The sequence below is a fragment of the Lepus europaeus genome, chromosome 10, assembly GCF_033115175.1.
Source record: "Lepus europaeus isolate LE1 chromosome 10, mLepTim1.pri, whole genome shotgun sequence".
In the NCBI taxonomy this organism is placed as follows: Eukaryota; Metazoa; Chordata; class Mammalia; order Lagomorpha; family Leporidae; genus Lepus; species Lepus europaeus.
In genome coordinates this window covers 42,568,499-42,591,688 of record NC_084836.1, presented here as the reverse complement: position 1 = coordinate 42,591,688, position 23,190 = coordinate 42,568,499, and the positions used below count along the sequence as shown (strand labels likewise).

The 23,190-nt window shown below is 37.1% G+C and overlaps 1 protein-coding gene across 3 annotated transcripts in view; it reads left to right on the top strand.

The window, feature by feature from the left end:
* The window catches only part of NAV3 (neuron navigator 3), a 1,248,892-nt gene that overhangs the window by 1,171,656 nt on the left and 54,046 nt on the right, over nt 1–23,190 (top strand). For all 3 annotated transcript variants that reach the window (XM_062203163.1, XM_062203166.1, XM_062203165.1), the window contains 4 exons: nt 2,898–2,950; nt 7,908–7,931; nt 10,119–10,196; nt 19,854–19,937. In XM_062203163.1, the coding sequence (XP_062059147.1) occupies nt 2,898–2,950; nt 7,908–7,931; nt 10,119–10,196; nt 19,854–19,937 (239 nt within the window). The remainder of the gene's footprint in view (nt 1–2,897; nt 2,951–7,907; nt 7,932–10,118; nt 10,197–19,853; nt 19,938–23,190) is intronic.

Sequence of the window (23,190 nt, the reverse complement as noted above, 5' to 3'; positions counted from 1 at the left end):
TTGAATGAGAGTATAGTTCTGTTCCTTTTTGAATCTCCTTCCTACCTATTTATTTAAAATGTATTCTGATTAAAAGTGTAGCCAGTCATGAAAATTGACGCACTTTTTTTAGATCATGACTGCACATTTAATATTCTGGAACTTAATGTGTTGACCAAAATTACACTGCTTCTTCAGATTTTAACCAAACTACTGAGTTCACCCTGACAGAGAGTGAATTATGGTCTGTGAATCTGCTGATTGCCTGGGGGTAGACAGACAAAACAACTGATCTACAAGGCAAGGTCACTGCTCTTCTGAAATGGTTCTGTCACTGGTTCTCAAACAGGCCTCTTTAATACTTTAAAACTCATCTGCTGATCACATGGATAGGTTTCCCAATAGAATGATGTTAATATGCTGAGGAATTCTGGCCTTCCATGTGCAATGATTAAATAATCAGAATTGCTGAAAGCCAGCTGGAGAAGGTGAGATGGCTTTTTGATGCCCGTGTGCTGACTTCTGTACTATTAGAATCCTAAAACTGTGTTACAGAGCTAAGACATTATACAACTAGTTTAAATGGACTTTACTGATGTATTGCCCAATGCTTATACTGTCAGATGAAATCGGCTGAGCCACAGGTTCTAGGACATAGAACTGTAAAGAATAAATGGAAGAAACATGGGCTCTTCTGGGGCCAATGCTCTGGCACAACAGGTTAAGCTGCTACAGGCTGAGACACAGGCATCCCATTTTGGTGATGGTTGGAGTCTTGGCTGCTCCTCTTTTGCTCCAGCTCCCTGCTTATGCACCCGAAAAAGTAGCAGAAGATGACCAAAGTGCATGGACCCCTGTACCCATGTAGGAGTCCTGGATGGAGTTCAGGCTCCTGGTTGGGGCCTGGCCCAGCCCCAGCCATTGCAGCCATTTGAGGAGGGAACCAGTGGGTGAAAGATTTCTCGGTCTTTCCCTCTTTCTGTAACTCTTTCAAATAAATAAATCACCATTAAAAAAGAAAAAGAAAAACGGATTCTCCTAATTCATTGTCCACCTTCTTTCTGCTACACAGAGTATACTCTGCTGCACAGAGAGGATATTCTTAGTTCATGAAGGAGCTACTAAAGTCAACATGCTTTAAAAATATAGCAGACTTGGGGCCAGCACAGTGGCATGATGGGTTAAGCCACAGCCTGCAGCTCTGGCATCCCATATTGGCACAGGTTCCAGTCCTGCCTGCTGCACTTCTGATCCAGCTCCTTGCTAATGCATCTAAGAAAGTAACAAGAGCTGGGCCAAGTGCTTGCACCCCTGTGCCCACATGTGGGACCTGGATGAAGTTCCTGGCTCCTGGCTTTGACTTAGCCCAGCCCCGGTCATTGTGGACATTTGGGGGATGAACCAGTGGATGGAAGCCCTCTCTCTCTCAGTCTGCCTTTTAAATATATATATTATGGACTCAAAGACAAACATTTTACACATCTTATGGAGTAGTAGTACTATCCCCCAAGTTACACATCTAAAGGTTGTCCTTCGTTTGTATACTCAGTCATTTTTAAAGAGGTATTCTCGGTGTCGCTCAAATTCACCCCCCCCCCCTTTTTCCCTCTGTGCTGCCACAATCCTGGCACACTTTTCCCAGGTGTCTGCAGATCAGACTAAAAGCACCTTACATGTCCTCTTGTAGAAGCCAATACATTCAGCTCAGTAGCATTTGTAATGCTCTGTTGTAATTATCTCGTAAATTATATTTGTTTTGAGCACCTAGAATGAGTCTTATTCATTGTTGTAGTCTCAAGATCTAGCAAAGGCCCATCATATTGCATATACTCATCAAATATTGCAGGGGTGGGAACATCATGGGCAGTGGAAAGCCCACAAAATCATCTGGTCCAGCTCTGCCAAGGCAACTGCAGGTGGTACTTCAAAGTTATTAAATCTATAGTAGGCTTATCTTTAAGTTGATAATTTTATATGACCTGCAAATGATGTTATAAATATCCAAATGATGATTGGCAGAAAAAAGGTTCCCCAGTCCTGGATGAATGAGCAGAAATGACTTTATTTTCCCACAATGAAAAGAGGAGGAACTTTTCTTCAAATATAATTAAGAATAATTTATCCACCTACTTAGTTTACTGCATTGAAATTGAGAAGTACAAAGCTGGCTTTAATTTTTTTAAGGTGGTATTTTGCTCTTCCCAGATAAAATACATTAGGCAATTCCCATTCTTAATTTTTATGAGATACACATTAAAATAAATATTTTTCTGTTACCAAAATTACCAAAGAAATACTAATTCTACATTTAAAAGAACACAGTGAACTCCACTCAGATAAAATAAGCCAGGAAGGTATTTTTAAAAGTTTGTAGAAAATGAAATTAAAAATAAGTTTATTTGTTTGCAAAAAGATTTTAAATCCCTACTTAGTTTTTTTCATAGTGCACATTATCCTTAAACTGTTTGAAGATCGTAAATAAAAAGTTGGGTAAAATGCTTATTTCCCTCTAAATATATGTAGTAAAATCCAAAAAAACTTATGTAAATATTAAATTTAATTAAAGCCAGGTTTTTGACTATTAAAAATGTATGGCAACCTTAGTTTGATTTTCAGTGATTTTCTGTTTATTACATGGGAATTTGCTATAGCTCTCAATATGTGCAGAATATACTTGTATGACTCACACTTGTCAACTTCTCTGATCTGGTGACTGAAGTACTTTAGGGAATATGCATGATGCTGTCCCATGTCTCAACATCTTAATCTCCAAAACATTGTACCAGTCTTGTTCTCAGAATCTCTTAGCCAGCTGTTAGCATTTGATTTCCCTGGGCACCTGTTCATTACTCAGTGCAGACATTTGGTTGAGGAATAGATTTCATTATTGTAATGATTGTTCTTTTTGTTTTCTCCAGTTCATGGCTCTTCATTATCACTGGTCTCCAGCACGTCTTCTGTTTACTCTACAGTAAGTATTGGCTGCAAAGAAAGACCTTCCTCCCTTTCTGTGCATACAGATGATACAATAGATTAACATTTGCACTAAAGTTACACAGTGAAATAAGGGATGCTCTAAACTACTGCGTTCCCAATAAACTGGTAGGCATTCTACAGCGCCTCTGTGGCTCACTTGTCTGTACTTTCACTTGACCTTTGTGTATCCATTACAGCTGATGAATGGATGTAAAACTGAATTCTATAAAACCCTATTGAGTTATAACTTGGAATCTCTGGAACCATGCACTATACCATAATTTCATAATATTGACTAGTTTTCTGTTTGGCTCTCTAACCCATGGTTGTTAATTGATCTATAGTATTTAAGGTCTTTGTCTTCAAAGACCTGGAAGAACTGGAGATTTTTTACAGTATGTTTTTGAATAAATTATGACTTTAAATTTTTATTTTTCAAGTGATGGTACACGTTTCAATTTATTTTCCCAGTGAATGAAATCATAGTTCCTTTCTCAGAAATGTTTGTCCACTAACACAATTTCATCTTTTAAAAAATCATCTATAAAAAGTTATGCTTTATAGGGGAATACCTTTCTTACTAGGTAATAATCAGGAATATTTGAAAGCAGTTTACTGAACTCATTGAGATCTGAGTATTATGAATAATCCTTAATCCTGTATAGAAAGGTTCATGGAAAGTTCACAGCCTCTGCTGTCCTTGAGTAATTAAGCATTAAGAGCATATTAATTTTTTCATTGATTTCAATAAGTTTAAATGATACTGCCCCTTCTCTATAAAATAATCTCATAGATTCATGGCTTTAGATAATCACGATTAGTGTTTTTGGTAAACCTACTGTTTTAGGTTAATTCATAAAGGAGTGAGCAGTGTGAACATGTATTGGAAAAGCACATAAATGAATTTGTTGAGACTTAGTGTTCCTTTTATTGGGTCAATACTAATGCTTGTTGGGGAGATGTTTTCTGACACACTATTGCAATTTATATCTCTACATAACATCACAAGGTGAAGCATCATCCTAATATTTTAAATATGTATGTAATAACAGTATTTGGGTTAAACTGCCTTTATGAATCCTGAAAAAGGCTCAAGAAAAAAAAAGAACATGGGTTTGAGGAAAAACAATGTATGTCAGTGTCCAGTGGTCTTTTCTGTGATAATCAAAGTGTCCTATTTTCTGCACTGACAAAGAAACCAGTAGCCACACATGTCTATTAATTATTTGAGATTTTTCTGATGTGACAAGAATTCAGTTTTTTACGTTAACCAATTTAAATGTAAATAGATAGCTGTACATGTTGGCTACTAGATTGGATAGCTCAGTCTTATAGAGAACAAAATTGTTACATTTAAATACTTGAGATAGATAGAAGTGGATTTCAATGAGGGCAGTTAGAAAGCATAAATGAGAGGTACTGTATTGAGAATGTATGATAAAATGGGGCCAGAAATTAAAGAGAGCGTACATATACATAAATATATATACACGTGTTTGTAGACCAACACTTAGAGATGAAACTGATTCTCAGTGAAAACAATGGATTAAGTGACCAACAGGAGAAGGTGATATTGTTAGCAAATTAAAATTGTTTTTATAAGAAGTAATGGAAATTATAGACCTAACCAAAAAAGCTTCAGTGAAATAAATCAAATTCAAATAATATGCATTTGGAAGACTAATAAAAAGAAAAATCCCAGATGCAGTGGAGACATTCTATCCCCAGTTCCCCATGACCATGCACTGAGATTTAATATCAATAAGAAAATATCTGTGAAAGTGTGCATTTGCAATTATGTTGTGAAAAAGCAGTTCATTATTATTTTTATGCCTCTTAAAGACCTTGGGTAAAAATTGAATGGATTTGCATTCTTGCCTGGTTCGATCAGAAATTATGATGTGACATCGGGCAAGTTACCAGATTTCATTGGACTGTACCTGTAAAATAACATTGGAAAGCGTCAGCCCAATCTGCCGCATCTGTCTTGCGGGATTTCTCCAAGCTGGGTGGAAGTCACAGGCCCAGTCCCATCTGCCAAAGTATTACTTCCGGCAAATTTAGAGTTTGTGTTTTTGTTTTTAAATTTAAGCCAATACTGTGACATTTAGAGCTTTTACCTAAAAATTTCAGTGTATGTATTCCTTTTTAAAATAATTGGAATAGTGAGCATCTCTGAGATGAATTGTTTGCATATTCATAGCTGTCTGTTGTAGATTCCTTTAGCTGGGGGCCTGTGCTCTCAGGTGAGCCACAGTGTAATCCCCTCTTGTCATTCTTCCTGAACTTGAAGCTAAGTGTGGGTTGCCAGTTATCACTGCGCCATTCCACATCTCAGAGGAAACAGTCCGCATTCCCCTTTGTTAAAAGGAGAAGAGTAGAAAATAGCCTAGAAAAGCTGTGTCAGTTTTTTTTATATATATACCCAGAGTCATTTTTTTTGTATGTCTAGTCCTCTAAGACTTTTAAATTCTTTATCCTTGCAATAGATGATTTACTCTCAGTAGATTGTTTACCCTCTTTATAAATATCAGTCTTGCTAAAATCCATTATTTAAAAATGGCAAGTAATCCAATTGCATTATGGTATCGTTAGTAACATGCCTAAGCCACTGCTAGAAATGTAATATTGATATTGCGGCTCATTGCTTCAATTTTATCCTACCCAGCACTAAGAAACACAGGGTTTTGATGAAAGAAGACAAGGAAGATAGAAATTCTTAGTTTTGAAATATATTAGCAATGAGACAAGTATGCAATATAGTTAATATGCAATGGTTATGCTTAGCACTAATATATGTAACTTCCTCAGGGCTATTGCATGGAAAAATTTGATGAGTATATTTCTTGATTATGTATGACAAAATAAAATAGATGTCTTGCAGATATACAAATTACATATTGAGACTTTGCCAGTTTAATATAATGCCAACAAGCCTAAAAGCCGGAATTGGGCAACATAAGGTGGCAATCAGTATACTAAGTACTAATGAAAACTAAGAGTCATAGTTAATGTGCCATGTATCTTAAGGCAATGCATTTTGTTTTCCTTACGTTCCTTGCATACTTCTGATTCCAAAACAAACAAAAAATTGTATATACAACTTTTAATTATTTGAATTCAAAGTACAATGTTCACTTAAATTGCTAAAAAGGAGATGTAAAGTATTCGATTTATGTCATCATTCCTTTTTATTTTTCATTTTTATTCATTTTTTTCAAGATTTTTTTTTTTTTTAAGAGTTACAGAGGAGAGACAGAGAGCGAGTAAGATCTTCCATCTATGGGTTCACTCCCCAAATGGCCACAACAACTGGGAATGAGCCAGGCCAAAGCCATGGGCGTGGAGCTTCATCCGGGTCTCCCACATGGGTGGCAGGGACCCAAACACTTGGGTCATCTTCCGCTGCTTTTCCTAGGCCACGTGCTGAGAGCTTGATCATAAGTGGAGCAGCCCAGACATAAACCAGTGCCCTTTGGGATGACAGCAGTGGCCATACCTGCCATGCCACAACACGGGAGCTTCATCATTGTTTTTTAAAATGACTGTCAGGATCCTGTTTAAAAATATTTATCAATTCATTTGAAAGAGTTACAATGAAAGAGGGAGACAGAGATAAAGAGAGAGGAATCTTCCATCTACTTGTTCACTTCCCAGATGGCCTCAATGGCTGCTGCTGGGTCAGGCTGATGCCATGGGCCAGGAACTTCCAGTTTTACACATGGGTGCAGGGCCCAAGCACTAGGACCATCTTCTGCTGCTTTTCCCAGGCCATGACCAGGGAGCTGCATGAAAAGTGAAACAGTTGGGACACAAATCAACCCATACGGGTTGCCAGCGTTGCAGGTGGAGGCTTTACCCACTACGGTCCCTGTCAGGATTTTACCAGCCAGAAACTTTATTATTTAACCAATATGTTACTAATTTTACATGTTTTTAAAGGTGGAGAAGCAGGCTGGCGCCACGGCTCAATAGGCTGATCCTCCGCCTGTGGCGCCGGCACACTGGGTTCTAGTACCGGTCAGGGCGCCGGTTCTGTCCTGGTTGCCCCTCTTCCAGGCCAGCTCTCTGCTGTGGCCAGGGAGTGCAGTGGAGGATGGCCCAAGTCCTTGGGCCCTGCACCCCATGGGAGACCAGGAGAAGCACCTGGCTCCTGCCATCGGATCAGCGCGGTGCGCCGGCCGCAGCGCGCCAACCACGGCGGCCATTGGAGGGTGAACCAACAGCAAAAGGAAGACCTTTCTCTCTGTCTCTCTCTGTCTGTCCACTCTGCCTGTCAAAAAAATTAAAAAAAAATTAAAAAATTAAAAAAAGAATAAATCCTGACCCCTAAATCTTGGCTAAATATCTGTAATTCTTACTATGATTCTCTTATTTTTTACATCCACCTTTTTCAATGTACTCATATTCTAAATTATAATTTATGGTTTCTTTTTCTTGATGATAGTATAGATCATAGATTTTTTAATTCTGTTCGCTTTAAGGCATATCATGTATCCATAGATAAAATTATCTATATTTTTAGAATAACTTACAGTTTATATGCAGCAGAATATTCACTTAGAATCATATAAACCATGTTTTCAGTATTTTAATTGAGCAATTTTTAGAAAATTTTTTCTTTTTCTAAAAATTATATTTACTTATTTATTTTATTTATCTGAAAAGCACAGGCAAAGATAGACAGTTCTCATTGCCAGTTTACTTTCCAAATGCCCACAACAGTAAGAACTGGACCAGGCCAAGGATGAAAGCCAATAACTTAACGTCTCCTACATGGAAGTTAGGAACCTAACTACTTGAGCCATCATCCTTTTCTTGTGTTTGATCATAACAACATGTTAAATATACATGATAATTATTCACGCATTGCAAGATAATTATTCACATATGTGTGGGTTGAAATGGCATTAATTTTTATAATTAAGTGATTTTCCCTTTATCTTTTACAGGCTGAAGAAAAGGCTCATTCAGAGGTAAAAAAAGAATTTTAGTATTTATTGTTGTGTACATGTATGATGAAATAAATATTGGTACCACTAGAGGGCTCTCTGATACAGTAGAATAGCTATAAGACAGCTGATAGAAGTTACTCAGCTAGTTGATAAATGGTCTCAGATCCAGCTTTTTGAAAACAAAATAAAAGGAAGTATTTAAAAGCCACTTCTCTTTTCAGGTTCTAGATTGAGTCTTAGTTCACACCTAATAAGCTGTCTGAAGTAGCAGGTACTCACTAAAATCCTTGATGAGTGAAATGACAGTCCTCACAGGCTGAGATTATCTGCATAGGATTAATGAAAACATGGTTAGGCCTGCACAACACAACATACAGCAAGTCTATTTTGATGTTTCTAGTCCCTTTTTATAGCCAATGTGGTATGTTGTTCTGATCACACACATTTCAGAAATACAGACTTGGATGCAATACTGTATAAATCAAACTTCAACCTGTAGAGAGACTATTTTTTTTCTCTTTTCCTTTGTAAAAGAGCTGTCCTCCTCCAGGAGAGCAGAACTTTAATTAGGTCTTTATTCAAGATGAGGCGATGACTATTTGATTGGCTTATGCTGAGGCAATCAGAAACAGAGAAAAATAGATGCCCTGGAAAGAGTCTTTGCACAGGACTTTCCTACCAAAGCCTTACTTTTATTAGCAAAATGTGTGCAGTGCTTAAAAAAATTTTCAAAATATATTCATTGCACCAGTTTATCTTTAGAGGCCAGTGTCACCATTTGACCACAGATTAAATCTGAGTTCCAAAAATCTATTTTATTTACATCACATGGATATGATAAACTTCTAACATAGATTATCTGTTTGCCCTATAGAAATTATGCAGTGCCTGTTTGATCATTCATACTCTTTCATGGGTCATGAAAAAAAAATTAAATTACTTTATAATTTCCTCGACTGTAGTTTAAAGGATCTGTAATCATGTAATAGAGAGTATTAGTTTGAGAACGGCTCTTTGAATATGTTTTGTTTGCTTAAGAATAAGTAGATGTTGTGCTTTGTGAAACTGTTCATGCTCCTCATCTCATACACAAGTGTAAGTTTTGACTGCGGTGTATGTCTTTAAAAAACAAGAATGAAATGGAGTCACAATTGGTGATGTTATATAAATGCCTACCTAGAGTTCTCTTGTCTTTCAGAATCCCTTAGTATTGACACCATTTCTTTTCCATACAATCTAGTGTGCAGGGGGAAATAGTCAGTGAACTATGGCAGGAATGTTCTTGTGAACCCAGACACCATTTTACAAGTCGCGGTACAACAATAGAGGATTTGCTTTTGAGCAAACGAGAGACATCAGAGTAGGTGTCATCTAAGTAACTAAAATCTCCCGAGGCCAGAAATTCACTTGTGCAACCCAGTCTCAGATGTTTGTAAATGTTTTGCTCTTACTAATTACTGTTTAAATTTCCTGGCAACATGAGACTTGCACATTAAATCGCAGTAAGGCTTAAATTAAAATTTTAGGTATGATACGACATAGCCTTCCTTTTTCTGTTGCAGTTTTTTTTTTTTTTTTTTTTTTTTTTTTTTAGGTAAGAACTTAACTAAAGAAGGAAAACATTTTAAAGATTTATTTTATTGGTTTATCTAGTTAGTTATACATTTTACTGATTTTTCCTTTATTTTTAAATTATATGTTATCTGTAACGCATTTCTGTTCAGAGCTACTAGTAACTCATTCACTCAAAGATGTTATAATAAGGATTTGGAAAGACTTCTCCATTAGTTAGTAAAATTCTTTCAAATATGGACCTGTTAATGTTGGATTGAGCCCAGCTTTCAGTAACTTCAGAATATTCTACTAAGAAGTTGCTGAACTATGGAAAATTTAAATTAACACAGTTAAAAGGGACCATGGGATTTTTTGTAACATAGCATGGAGTACTTTTTGCTTTAAAAATAAAACAGCAAAATATGTATTTCCCTCTGTTTATTAGTGGTATGATAAGCCACTTATCATATTGTCACAATTAAAGTGATTGTCACTATGTGGCCCCTGTTCACTTCTTTCATTTTCAGGAACTGGTGCTAATAGAGTGGGGATGGAATGAGCTAAATATAATAATTTGCTTTACTGTCTTAAAGTCTTAGTTTTAAGTAAAAGTCTATCAATACATTGAATTGATTATAATTTCATTGCATTCAGCAAATTCATAAGCTGCGGAGAGAGCTGGTTGCATCACAAGAAAAAGTTGCTACCCTTACATCTCAGCTTTCAGCAAATGTAAGTCACTTTATGTTTTAAACATATCAGAAGATTTTATATAGCACAATGCAAAGCTTTTTTGAAAAAAGAGATTTATATATTTATTTGAAAGTAAAAATTACAGAGAGAGAGAGAGAGAGAGGGAGAGACAGAGAGACAGAGAGAGAAATCTTCCATCTGTTGGTTTACATCCTGATAGCCTCAGTAGCCAGGGCAGGGCCAGGCCGAAGCCAGGAACCAAAAGCTTCATCTGGATCTCCCATGTGGGTTCAGAGTCCAGATACTCGGGCCATCCTCTGCTGCTTTCGCAGGTGCATTAGCAGGGAGCTGGATCAGAAGTGATGCAAACAGGACTTGAACTGGCACCCATGTGTGATGCTGGCACTGCAGATAGTGGCTGAATCTGCTGTGCCACAACACTGGGCCCCAATGCAATTCTTTTAATAACAAACATACAAACTGTAAGTGTCCAGAATTGTGGAGATTTATACCATGAATAATGAGACTCAAAGTTAAATTCTTCTACATACTCAGCAATAAAACATAAACCCAGATTGAGGAAGATTCACAGTGAGGTTAAATCAATTCCGTTTTCTCATATAATTGAAAACAATAATCCCAGCTCTATAGGAAGTGATTCTTGTTTATTTTTGATCACTCCCCATACATCAGTCCTCTCAAATCACAATACAGAAGGGTGTTAGTGTTTGACTTTGAAAGATAAAATATTCGTGTACTCTGCTTCTTTTAGTTCACTTTATTGAACAATTGATTCAGCATCTACTTAATTTCAAAAACATTCATTTATGTCTAAATACAAAGATTAAATACATTGCAGGTGAGATGAAGTTCTGAAAAACAAGCAAACAGGAAAAGCTTAGCAGCCTTCCCCTAGCAGTGTAAAGGGATTCACTTTTCCTGGCTCCAAAGCAACCAAGACTGCAAAAAACAATGACAATGAAGACCATCAATTGTATAAACATTTATTGAATATCTATCAGTGTGCTGGAGAATACTGAGTCGATGCAGAGTAATAAAGGAGAACATGTGGCATTGTGCCCGGTTCTAAGGAACAACAGTGTTATAGGCAACAGTGAGGGGTAAGGAAACTCCTGCTATTTTGCCATATGTCCAGCTGCCCTGACTCAACATGAGCTTTGCCCAGCTCTGCTGTGGAATTCTATGCCCATTTCCTGCCTCACTGCTTCTCCCCTCTGCTCCTCCATGGAGTTTTCTGTCTCCTAGACAAAACATGTTTTGTCAAGAGTGAGCAGGTGCAGGCCACGCTGTATGACTTGAACAAAAGACATTTCTTTAGAATAAAATTAATTGTGTAATAGAAATTACACAGGATAGATGTCATTTTATTTATCATATATTCATTTGAGCACCATATTTGAATTGTTTTGTATTTTTCAGTGTTAGAAGAATCAGATTGTTCTACACATATTACTAGAAGGTTGCTAAAAATAATAGCAGGCTTTTGAGAATGACTTACTCCAGGTAACAGTATTATTTAACCTGTGTTTGTGGCTTCTCAGTGCAACTTTTAAAGAGATAGTCAGAGGCAACTGTAAACTTTATAATATAGATTAGTGTACGGTGGGAGGTTTCTGACTTTGGAGTCCGCAGATATACAGTAGTGTAAATGCATAAGGAGTGTGTTTATCTGCAATGAGGAGACTTCAGTGCAGACACCATGCATTAGATTGTCAAGATACCTGCAGATATCTTGAACAATTACTTGGAGTTTTATTTTATTATGTTTAGTTATCTTGGTTGGCCTTGTCGTATAATTCAAATATTGGAATACTAAATTACTATAGAACATAATGGAGTATGGCTAATACACAGGAACTTTTATTTTATTTTATTTTTTATTTTTGACAGGCAGAGTGGACAGTGAGAGAGAGAGACAGAGAGAAAGGTCTTCCTTTTGCCGTTGGTTCACCCTCCAATGGCCTCTGCGGCCGGCACACCGTGCTGATCCGAAGCCAGGAGCCAGGTGCTTATTCTAGTCTCCCATGGGGTGCAGGTCCCAAGTACTTGGGCCATCCTCCACTGCACTCCCGGGCCATAGCAGAGAGCTGGCCTGGAAGAGGGGCAACCAGGACAGAATCCGGCACCCCTACCGGGACTAGAACCCGGTGTGCTGGCGCCGCAATGTGGAGGATTAGCCTGTTGAGCCACGGCGCCGGTCCACAGGAACTTTTAAAAACTATTTCTGTTCAAAGAGTAATATGTGAACATTGTATTACATTCTTTAAGGAACTGAAAAAGCACTGAAAAAACGTGTATTTGCTTTTCCCTCTGAGACTCCAGTTCTCACTCTTGGTTATTGATTTCTTGTCGTGTATCTTTTAAATATTTTATTATTATATCTCCATTTATACAAGTGCACAATACAAGTGCAAAGGCTTAGCCAGCGCTGTGGCTCACTAGGCTAATCCTCCGCCTGTGGTGCCGGCACACAAGGTTCTAGTCCCGGTCGGGGCGCTGGACTCTGTTCCGGTTGCCCATCTTCCAGGCCAGCTCTCTGCTGTGGCCAGGGAGTACAGTGGAGGATGGCCCAAGTGCTTGGGCCCTTCACCCCATGGGAGACCAGGAGAAGCACCTGGCTCCTGGCTTCGGATCAGCATTGGAGGGTGAACCAACGGCAAAAAGGAAGACCTTTCTCTCTCTGTCTCTCTTTCTCTTTCTCTGTCCACTCTGCCTGTCAAAAAAAAAAAAAAAGTGCAAAGGCTTGTATGTGTGTACACACATAAGCACAAAATAGGACCAGATACTGGTGTAAGGGAACTGTCATGGAGGTCAACTCTATTCATTGCTTTCAAGTGGAGCAAACACTTCTGAAAGTTGGCAGCCATTGACTACCTGCCCCTTCTGCTCCAGCATGTCGCACGATTTTCACTGCTGTGTTTTCATAACCTTGGAGCGTGCCTTCTCAACTGGATGTTACCATGACTTCCAAAGTTCTTGTGGTTAAAAAATGTTTTACTTTTTTATGTATAAACATAAATATACATATGGCAGATAAATAAGTTTTAGCATATTCATGATATTAAAATGTCAGTAGAGAGTGGTGATTAAGAAAAAAATTATCCACAATGTCTGTCTAGGAGGTTGATGTTTAAAAAAATGAAAGAAGCAGAATTATGGCAAATAGTGTCAAATTGATTTTTTTAACTTCCTCCACCTATAGCCTTGTCATCATTAGTAACAGTACACACAGACAGGAGCATAATACATATTTCACTTTATGTTCTTATTTTTACTTTAAATATATTTTAGAAGTGCTCACAAATTACAGATTCATGCACAAAGCATGTGCTACATATAAACCTTATTTTTAGTAGACAAAATAATAACAACCAAAGGAAAAACAGGAGAAAACCAAAACTTTCTCTTAAGTTTAATGGATAAACAAACTGATATAGCCATACCATGGAATACTACTCAGCTATACAAACACATGAACTGTTGTATAGGCAACATCTTGGGTAGAGCTCAAGGGCATTGTGCTAAGTGAAAAAAAAAAAAAGCCAGTTTCAAGGGGTCACATACTATACAATTCCATTTACATAACATCCAAGAAATGAAAAAAAATATAGAAGTGGAGAACAGATTAATGATTGTGTGTGTGGGGGGGTGAGGGATGAGGAGAGAGATGACATGGCTGTAAAGTAGTTGCAAGAAGATCTTTCTGCACCCGCATGGGAGACCAGGAGAAGCACCTGGCTCCTGGCTTCAGATCAGCGAGATGCGCTGGCTGCTACGGCCATTGAGGGGTGAACCAATGGCAAAAAGGAAGACCTTTCTCTCTGTCTCTCTCTCTCACTGTCCACTCTGCCTGTTAAAAAAAAAAAAAAAAGAAGGAGATCTTTGTGGTGATAGAACAGTTTTGCATTTTGATTGAGTTGGTCATGATATCAGCCCAAATATATTAACCTGTATATGTATACCAATATTGAATTCCTGGGTTATAATTATGTAAGCTATAATCATTGAGAGGAACTGGATAATGGACACAAAGAACCTATCTGTATTATTTTTTAAACATTTTGTAAACATATATTTATCTCAAATTTAAAAACACATTGTTAAAGATCAAGATAATTTTTTTTGAAAATATGTCTAGTTTTTAGTTAACAAGGATTTTCCACCTTATGTCACCATTTAAAGTTTCTTTATTTGGTGTGGACATGGCTCGTTACAGTATTTTACTAGCAGACTCATGTACAGCCATTCTAGAAAATTATGGATATTTCTCAAAGACTTAAAAATAAAACTTTTATATAACCCAGCAATACTACTGCTGAGTAAATATTCCAAAAAAATGAAATCAATCACCAAGACATCTGTATTTCCATGTTTATTACATGGCTATTCAAAATAGCAAAGATATGGAAGCAACTCCAAGTGTCCATCATCGTTTGGTTTGTGATGTCCCTTTAGACTTTGCAGACCACATGAACCATGGTAGGATTTAGATAATACATGGATATTTTCTCCATTCTAGGAAATATTTTTGCAATTTCATTCAGCATGTGTTTCATTTCATCTCATCTGAATTAATATGGATTGATGTATGTATCAATCATTCTAAGCATGCACAAATACATAAATTCATCATAGAGATTCAATCAGATTATTTTTGTAAAGGCTTTATTCCATATAAATCATAATTTCCTAATATAAAATTCTTATTTGGAGGTAGATATAAATTTTTATGTATTAGTTTGTTTATACCCTAAATAAACTTTCTACATTTTGGTTAAATGTAAGTGTGATCTCCACAATGAGGATGATTTCCTAGAAATGTAAGATTATAATTTATAAAGATACATTTCAATGGATTTGATTTTGTGAAAATCATTAATATTTTTAAATTTACTAGTTATTTAATATCCAGTCTCTTTTTGCTCAGTTTATGAATAACTCAATCAGGACTTAATTGATTATTTTATTTGGGTTACTTTTTGTAATTGTTATATCACAGATTTGAACTTGGAATGACTATACCAAGTCTATACAGTAATCTTTGTTTCACTTTTAAAATTTGAAACGCATCTGCTTCTTTGCTAGCATGCATTTTTTCCTCTTTTTTAGAACATAAATAAGTTTTAGCATATTCATGATATTAAAATGTCAGCAGAGAATGTCAGCTCACCTCTCATCTGACTGGAAGAGTAGGGCCTCCAGTCAGTAGAGTGTGTACTAAGCCTTCCTTCCTCATGTGGAGTTGTGCTGAATAAAATGATGTAAAACCTCCAGCAGACTGTAAAGTTGCTTCTACTAGCATGTCTGCAGAGAAGAGAGGGTGTACTGGCAGGTGCTACTGCTTGGCCTTCTCTGAATCAGTACTTCACTAACAGCAAGGGCGTGGGACTCCACAAAGAAAGGCAACTGCAGGTGCATGGTCACACACTTAGCCAGCTTTCATGCTGCCAAGTCGGCTGGCTTGCATTTGTTTGCCTTTTAACATATTTTTCACAAATAGCATCCCTTAGATAAATTGGAAATGAGCACTAAGGCTACTTATTGCTAACGTTTTTCAAAGATACCAATGCCTTTCAGTATATACTTATTTTAATCAAAAGTCCTTTGAGTATTATTTCAGATAAGATTGTATGCTACTTCTTTGCTCTATTTAACATTTCCGTATGACCAGGCAATTACCCTTTTTTTCCCCACTTCTCCTAAGAGAAAATTATTTTATACCTGTTAACAGCAAATACTAAAGAGACAATTTCATACAGTATAAAAGAAATGTAAAATCTTGTGTCTGTTTAAGGACCATTGTTAATTCAACTAACTACTGATTTTCAAACATAAAATTTTATGATAAATATCTCATTTTATGGAGATATATGTATATGTATATACATATCTCTATATAATTTATATATATGCCCATTTAAATCTGTATATAGAACATTTTTATATAGTTGATCTTGTAGCTCCTTTCTGTGTGAACCAGTGCTATGTAGGAATAATATGTAACAGTATTTTTCCTTATTGTTCATCACCACAATAATTATATTTAAATATTTATTTAGATTATGTTGTATTGTCATAAAACCAAACATAGTATGTGTTAAGAAAATCTTCCCTTAACCAATTATCAAGCCTTTCTATTTTATTATGGTAGCAGACTTCATCTAACACAAATCAGAGTATTCAGTATTACATAAATACAACTTACTCTGACTTGAAAATTATAAATCTGCTAGAAGAAAAGTTAGAAACAAGTATGGTTTAAATGCCTCTGAAAGTTAATAATTTTGAAGAAATTGTGCAAGCTTTTTCAAATACATTGCCCAATGGTTTAATCAGTTTTACTTTCCATTTTCATTCCTTTATGGTGATAAAGATTAACATTGGTAGGAAAATTTATTCTTTATTGCTCCTATTACTGCTTTTTATTTTCCCTTTGTGGTGAGAAATCTAATCTCTATTACTTCTAAAGTAAGAAAGTTAATCTGATAAACTAAACCAAGGTGACATAAATTTAAAACACAATTTCACTTGCATAATTTTAATGTGCATTTCTTGAAAGCAATTTGACTCAAATTAAAATGTTCCTTAGTAATCATTTATAATTTTTGTGAATAATTGGTGAAAACAATTTTTCAAAAATTAGAAACTGGAATTCTAATGGCAAATATTTTATAGCTATAGCTACAAAATATTTCATAGCTTATTTAGCATATTCTTTATTTTATTTAAGTTATACAAGTTTCATGTATTTCATAAATACAGATTTAGGAACATAATGATACTTCTCACCTTACCCTCCCTCCTGTCCATATCCCACCTTTTCTTCTCCTTCCTCTCTTATTACCTTTCTTAATTTTTACAATGATCTACTTTGAATTTACTTTATTTATTTATTTATTTATTTTATTTTATTTTTTTTATTTTGACAGGCAGAGTGGATAGTGAGAGAGAGAGACAGAGAGAAAGGTCTTCCTTTTTGCCGTTGGTTCACCCTCCAATGGCCGCTGCGGCCGGCGCATCTCGCCAATCCGAAGCCAGGAGCCAGGTACTTCTCCTGGTCTCCCATGCGGGTGCAGGGCCCAAGGACTTGGGCCATCCTCCACTGCTTTCCCCGGCCATAGCAGAGAGCTGGCCTGGAAGAGGGGCAACTGGGATAGAATCCAGCGCCCCGACCGGGACTAGAACCCAGTGTGCCGGCGCCGCAAGGTGGAGGATTAGCCTGTTAAGCCACGGCGCCGGCCTGAATTTACTTTATACTCATAAGATTACACCCACACTTAGTAAAGAGTTTAACATATAGTAAGAAGAAAAACAAGAACACTGTTCCTCAACAGTAGAGACAAGGGCTAAAAACAATCATTGAATCTCAAAATACCAATCTTGATTTTTTGGCATACTTTTCTTATTAAACTTATAAGTTATGCACAGAGGGTGGAGTGAAGTAAGTTTCATCAAATTTATACATTCAAGGAATCAGGGTCTTATAATTAAACCTCATACTTATCTGCTCATCTGTATTGAATAGAATCTTACAATTTGTTTAGTAAATAACAAATATTTTCATCTGGAATGTTCTATTTTAAAAGAAAACAGCAATTAGAGTTTTCTGTTTTAGTAACCAGTTTTATGAGCCTACTGACATTATTTCTAATAGGCTAAACTGGAATCAGCACTAATAATCATCACAGGCAAATATATTGTATATTTACAAAAAGGGATGCTTTATGGTGGAAAACAACACCTGATACATGTAAAATAGATGGGTCTCAAAATTAGTGTTAAAGAAAATAGTCAGGGGCCTTCGCTGTGGTGTAGCAGGTAAAGCCGCTGCCTGTAGTGCCAGCATCCCATTTGAGTGCCAGTTCGAGTCCCGGCTGCTCTATTTCCTATCCAGCTCTCTGCTATGGCCTGGGAAAGCAGTAGAAGATAACTCAAGTCCTTGGGCCCCTGCACCTGGGTGGGAGACTTGAAAGAAGCTCCTGCCTTTTGGCTTCTGATTGGTGGAGTTTCAGCTGTTGTGACCAGCAGATGGAAGATCTCTCTCTCTCTGCCTCTGTAACCCTGACTTTCAAACAGATAAATAAATCTTAAAAAAAAAAAAAAGAAAATAGTCATTGAGGAATCATACCATATTATCCTTGTATAGCTTTAAAACAGATGAGGAGGGTACTGAGCTTAATGGAATGACATCTCTGTGATAAATTAGAAGATAATATTCCTTTTTTAGTGTGTTATTTATCCAATTAAATCTGCTAAAAAAATCTTGGGGCATAATTCTCAAGATCATGTGTGTATGTAAGAGAGAGAGGGTAGGAGTAAGGGAAGAACACAAGAGACAGGAGTAGGAAAAAAAGAATAAAGAGAATAAAGAGCTATGCTGGTGGGTTGAGGTTTAATAAAATATTTTCTACAGATGGATTTTCTCTGTATTTCAGTGTCAGGTTAAGTCCATGCTGAATTCACAGCTGGGAACAAAGACATCTTTGTACAGAATGCTAATGGCAGAGACTCCTTTATTCTAGCTGTTGCTAATGGTGGAGTAGACTTCCCAATCCCCAATTCTTTGGAATTCGTGATGCATTTAATAGCTGATACCTCTGCATTTCAGCTCTGCTGTAGTCACAAGGAGGTGAATTTTATTTGAGTCCTCTCCCTTCTTTTTAAAGAAATGTCAGTGTTTTGCCAAAGATTACCAAACATTGCCCTTGCGTAATTTATGATAGATTTAAATGTAAAGTATTCAACTCTTACATTATTTTGGGGGCACAAAATCTGTATCAATTTGAGATAATACACCTGCAGTTCTACTTGTAGCCATGATGAGAGATTGAAGCACCTCTTCAAACTTAATATTCTGGGTTCAAGCTGTTGCATAATGGCATGTCAATAGAAAGTGGCCTATTTTAGAGCTGCAATAAGATTGTCAAATATTTCTAAACCATAAGAATTATGGTTATGTACTGCCATATGTATAATTCTCTGGAATTTAAAATAAGACCTCAAAGCCACAAAAGCTTAATGTTAAATAAAATATGACTGAACATTGCTTCTTGCTGGCCTACTTGTACTTCCGTAGTTGAGGGGAATAAAAAGTAGAATAAAAAGCCCTTTTATTGAAAAGAGTTTATAAAGTGAAGACAACCCTTCAATTCAATTCATTGTAAGTAGCAAAAGAAGAAGGATAATGTTACAGCTGTCTACAGATGTCTGACTCTGGAAGGAGAGAATCATTACAAAAGAAGGGCTGGAAATATCCTCAAAGGTCATCATGGAAGTGTAAAAATGAGGCACATTTGTCCGTTGACTATTTCAGTGTCCTCCTTTTGGGATTCAGCCTGAAAACTTGGCAGCTCAGAACTTTATTCAGTATTTTGGGCGTCAAATACTTCCACGATGTGCAAGTCAGAGGTGTTATTATTTACAGCATATCATCCCCTTTCAGAAACTGAACTTGTGTTAAATGTCAAGAGACTGAAACACAGATTTTAGGAAGCCAAAGTTTAGAGATGACAAATGAAGATGTGTGTGAAAGGTGAATCATCGTTGAGAGCTAGCCAGGATGGTCCTTGGATTTAAAGAGAATACCTGAAATAAGCATTGTGTAAAATGAAGAATTTTCATCCATCCACATAGGATTCTGACATTTCAACTGTGTTCCTTCCGTTTTGTTCACAGGCTCATCTTGTGGCAGCTTTTGAGAAGAGTTTAGGGAATATGACCGGCCGACTGCAAAGTCTAACAATGACGGCAGAACAAAAGGTATGTTCAGAAATTGCCATTGCAGTTTGAAAAAAAAAAAAAACCTGCAGGTTGCATAAGATGCTTAAATACCACTAGAGATGAAATGCGGTAAAAGTAGTAAGAGCATCCATTATGCAGTAAATTCAAATATGAGCAAGGGAATACCTTTCTCTTCAGATTTTAAGACATGGCCAGATTAGTCCATTATTGGAACACACTCATGCAAGACACAAAGTTCTTCCTAGGCAATCTATTTTTTTTCTTTTCAATGGAGCTATTAAAATAATACCAAATATTAAGAAAGAGAGGAAATCGTGTAAGAGAGAGAGTATCTAGAAGCAACTTGTTAGGCAGTTGACAAGAGTTGTATTCTGCTGAGAATCTTCACAAATCCGTGGCCAGTCAATCCAGTCATAGACCATGGCTGTAGGCTGAGATACTCAGGGAGGCTTCCAAGAGCAGATGTCAGGGTTCTAGAAAGTAAGAGACCTCTGATTACGGCAGCTGTAAGGCTAGGGGTGATCCTGTGTAGTTTGGGAATCATAAACACAAGTTGGCATCTGGGGATGCTACCTTTGAAGTTATTTATGTTACAGCAAAAACTTAAAATAAACTTGAATGATTTTATGGCATGGAAGAATGATTCCTAAAAAGAAAGGGAAAAAAGAGAATTTACTTCACAAAGGCAGATATATCACAGTTTCTGCTGCTTAGAGAGACTCCAGTCACTTTCCCTATGTTGACTAGTTAGCTTCTTTTCTTTCTTTCTTTTATTTTTTTAAATATTTATTTACTTACTTGAAAGTCACAGTTACAGAGAGCGAGAGAAAGAGAGAGCAAGAGCGAGAGCTGGAAAGAGAGAGAGAGAGAGAGAGAAACACTGAGAGACAGAGATCTTCCATCCACTGGTTCACTCCCCCAAATTGCCGTACAAGTCAGGGCTGGGTCAGGCCAAAGCCAGGAGCCAGTGGCTTCATCTGGGTCTCTGAAATGGTGGCAGGGTCCCAAGCAAATGGGCCATCCTCTGCTGCTTATCCCGGACCATTAGCAGAGAGCTGGATCAGAGGTAGAGCAACTGGGGATGCTGGCATCACAGGTGGTGGCTTCACCTGCTACACCACAGGGCCGCCCTCAGCTGATTTCTTTTCTATTAGTCCAATGGTCTTAACCTCCTTGGGTGGCTGTCAAAAACAAATAAAACCTTTGAAACTATGTGGGATTTTTTTTTTTTGGTAAAAACTTTATAATATGGGCAGAGTCCACAGTTTTATGGTATTCTTAAATCCATTATATAAGACAAATGTAGATATTTTCAGAAACTGTTCCTATGTCTGTAGGAATGATTCTGACTTAGTCTTTAGTTTCTGTAAACTTACATGACATTAGCATGTATTACCAACTTTTGTCAGTTAGACATGTTGTTCTTTTACAATGGCTGGATGCAGGGGAGGGCGTTTGACTCAGAGATGAAGGCCAATGCTTGGGATACCCACATCCCGTATCGGAATGTAGGGCTTTAGCTCTCCTTGCCTGCTAATGCACACCTGGGAGTCAGCAGTGTTGGCCCATGTACTTGGATCCCTACCATCCAGATGGAAGACCCAAACTGAGGTCTGGACTCCTAGACTCAGCCTGGGCAAGCTGTGGCTATTGCAGGCATTTTAGGGAGTGAACCAGCAGATGAAACTTTCTCTCTCCCCCTTTCCAATGAATATAAACATAATTTAAACAAAAACCAGAACTGAATGTGAGCAATCCAATTAAACCAAAAGAGGAAAGTGAACATTACTATGATTTCCTGGTATAAGCAGCGAACTCTGTTCTAATTTATTATCCTATTTCATATATTTTCATTGCCCATGCAAGAGATTCTCCACCTCTGTCCAACCAGTGCTAACAAACTCCCTTTGCATTCACGTATTTTTTTTCTGGTTCAGTTTGATACTTCACAATTAAACCATAAGAACCCAGTGAATAGCATTACAAGATCTTTTAGGGCAGGCACAGGAGAAAGAACATGGACATCACAGCCCAATAATCTTGAGTGTGAGTCCTGGCTGTGTCTCTTAACAGCTGTATAATCTTGAGTATGTTCATCTAACCTTTTCATTTTTTAAGATTTAGCAATTTATTTGAAAAGAAAAGTGTTGGAGAACAAGAGGAAGAGGGACAGGGAGAGATGGGGAGAAGGGGAGGGAGAGGGAGATTTCCTGGCCCTAAATGCCCTCAACAGCCAGGACTATGGAAGACAAAAGCTAGTATCCTGGAACTCCTGCATCCTGGTCTCCCATGTGGTTGCCAGAACCCAAGCACTTGGACCATCCCTCACTCATTGCTTCCCAGGCACTTTAGAAGGAAGCTGGATTGGAATGGGGTAGCCAGGACTGGAACTGGCCCTCTGAGATGGAATGTGGGCATCCCAAGCAGTGGCTTAACTCATTGCTCCACAACTTCTGTCCCATGCAACTTTTCTAAACCCCAAATTCATCCTTTTAATAGAGGGGAAAATAAGTACCTTGCATTATCACTATAAGAGATATATGAGACACCATTATTATGTCACACGCAATGGGCAATCAAGAAATATATATATATGTGTGTGAGTGTGCGTGCGTGTGTGTGTGTGTGTGTGTACAGCCTTCCTTTGCCTCTCTTTCTACCTTGAAAAAGTAAGTTAACTAAATCATCATTGAACATATGTCAGGAATATGCTGAAAGTGGTGGTTAGTATTTAAGTCTTAATAGCTTTACAAAGTCAAACTTAATAGAAATTTTATGCCCCCCATATTTCCTTCAACTATTAATTTTTGTAATTACACTTTCTTGTAGAAGCTTGAAAATGTGCAGAGATGTTAATTTGTAATACCTATGAATAATGCCAGGGTATCTAAAATACATCTCTATAATAAAGTAAATTTTATAATTGTGCATATTATCCTTAAATGAAATTGCCGATATATGAAATTCTATCAAACGATATGGTGGCATCTGAAATTGCTCTTTACCATTTTTTTAACTTAATTTCTCATCTAGTTGAAAACTTTATACACACAATAATGTTGGTAGATAGTTTGTTTATTAATAACTTGTATAATTCCAAATTTGCTTGGCAAAGCCTGCAACACTAGCTGCAACAGGATATGGTAAACTTATTGATGGGATTTTTTTTTCAAAAAAAGATTTATTATTTATCTTAAAGGCAAAATTACAATGAGGGGTGGGAGAGAGAAACATTTTCCATCTGTTGGTTCACTCCCTAAATGGACACAAT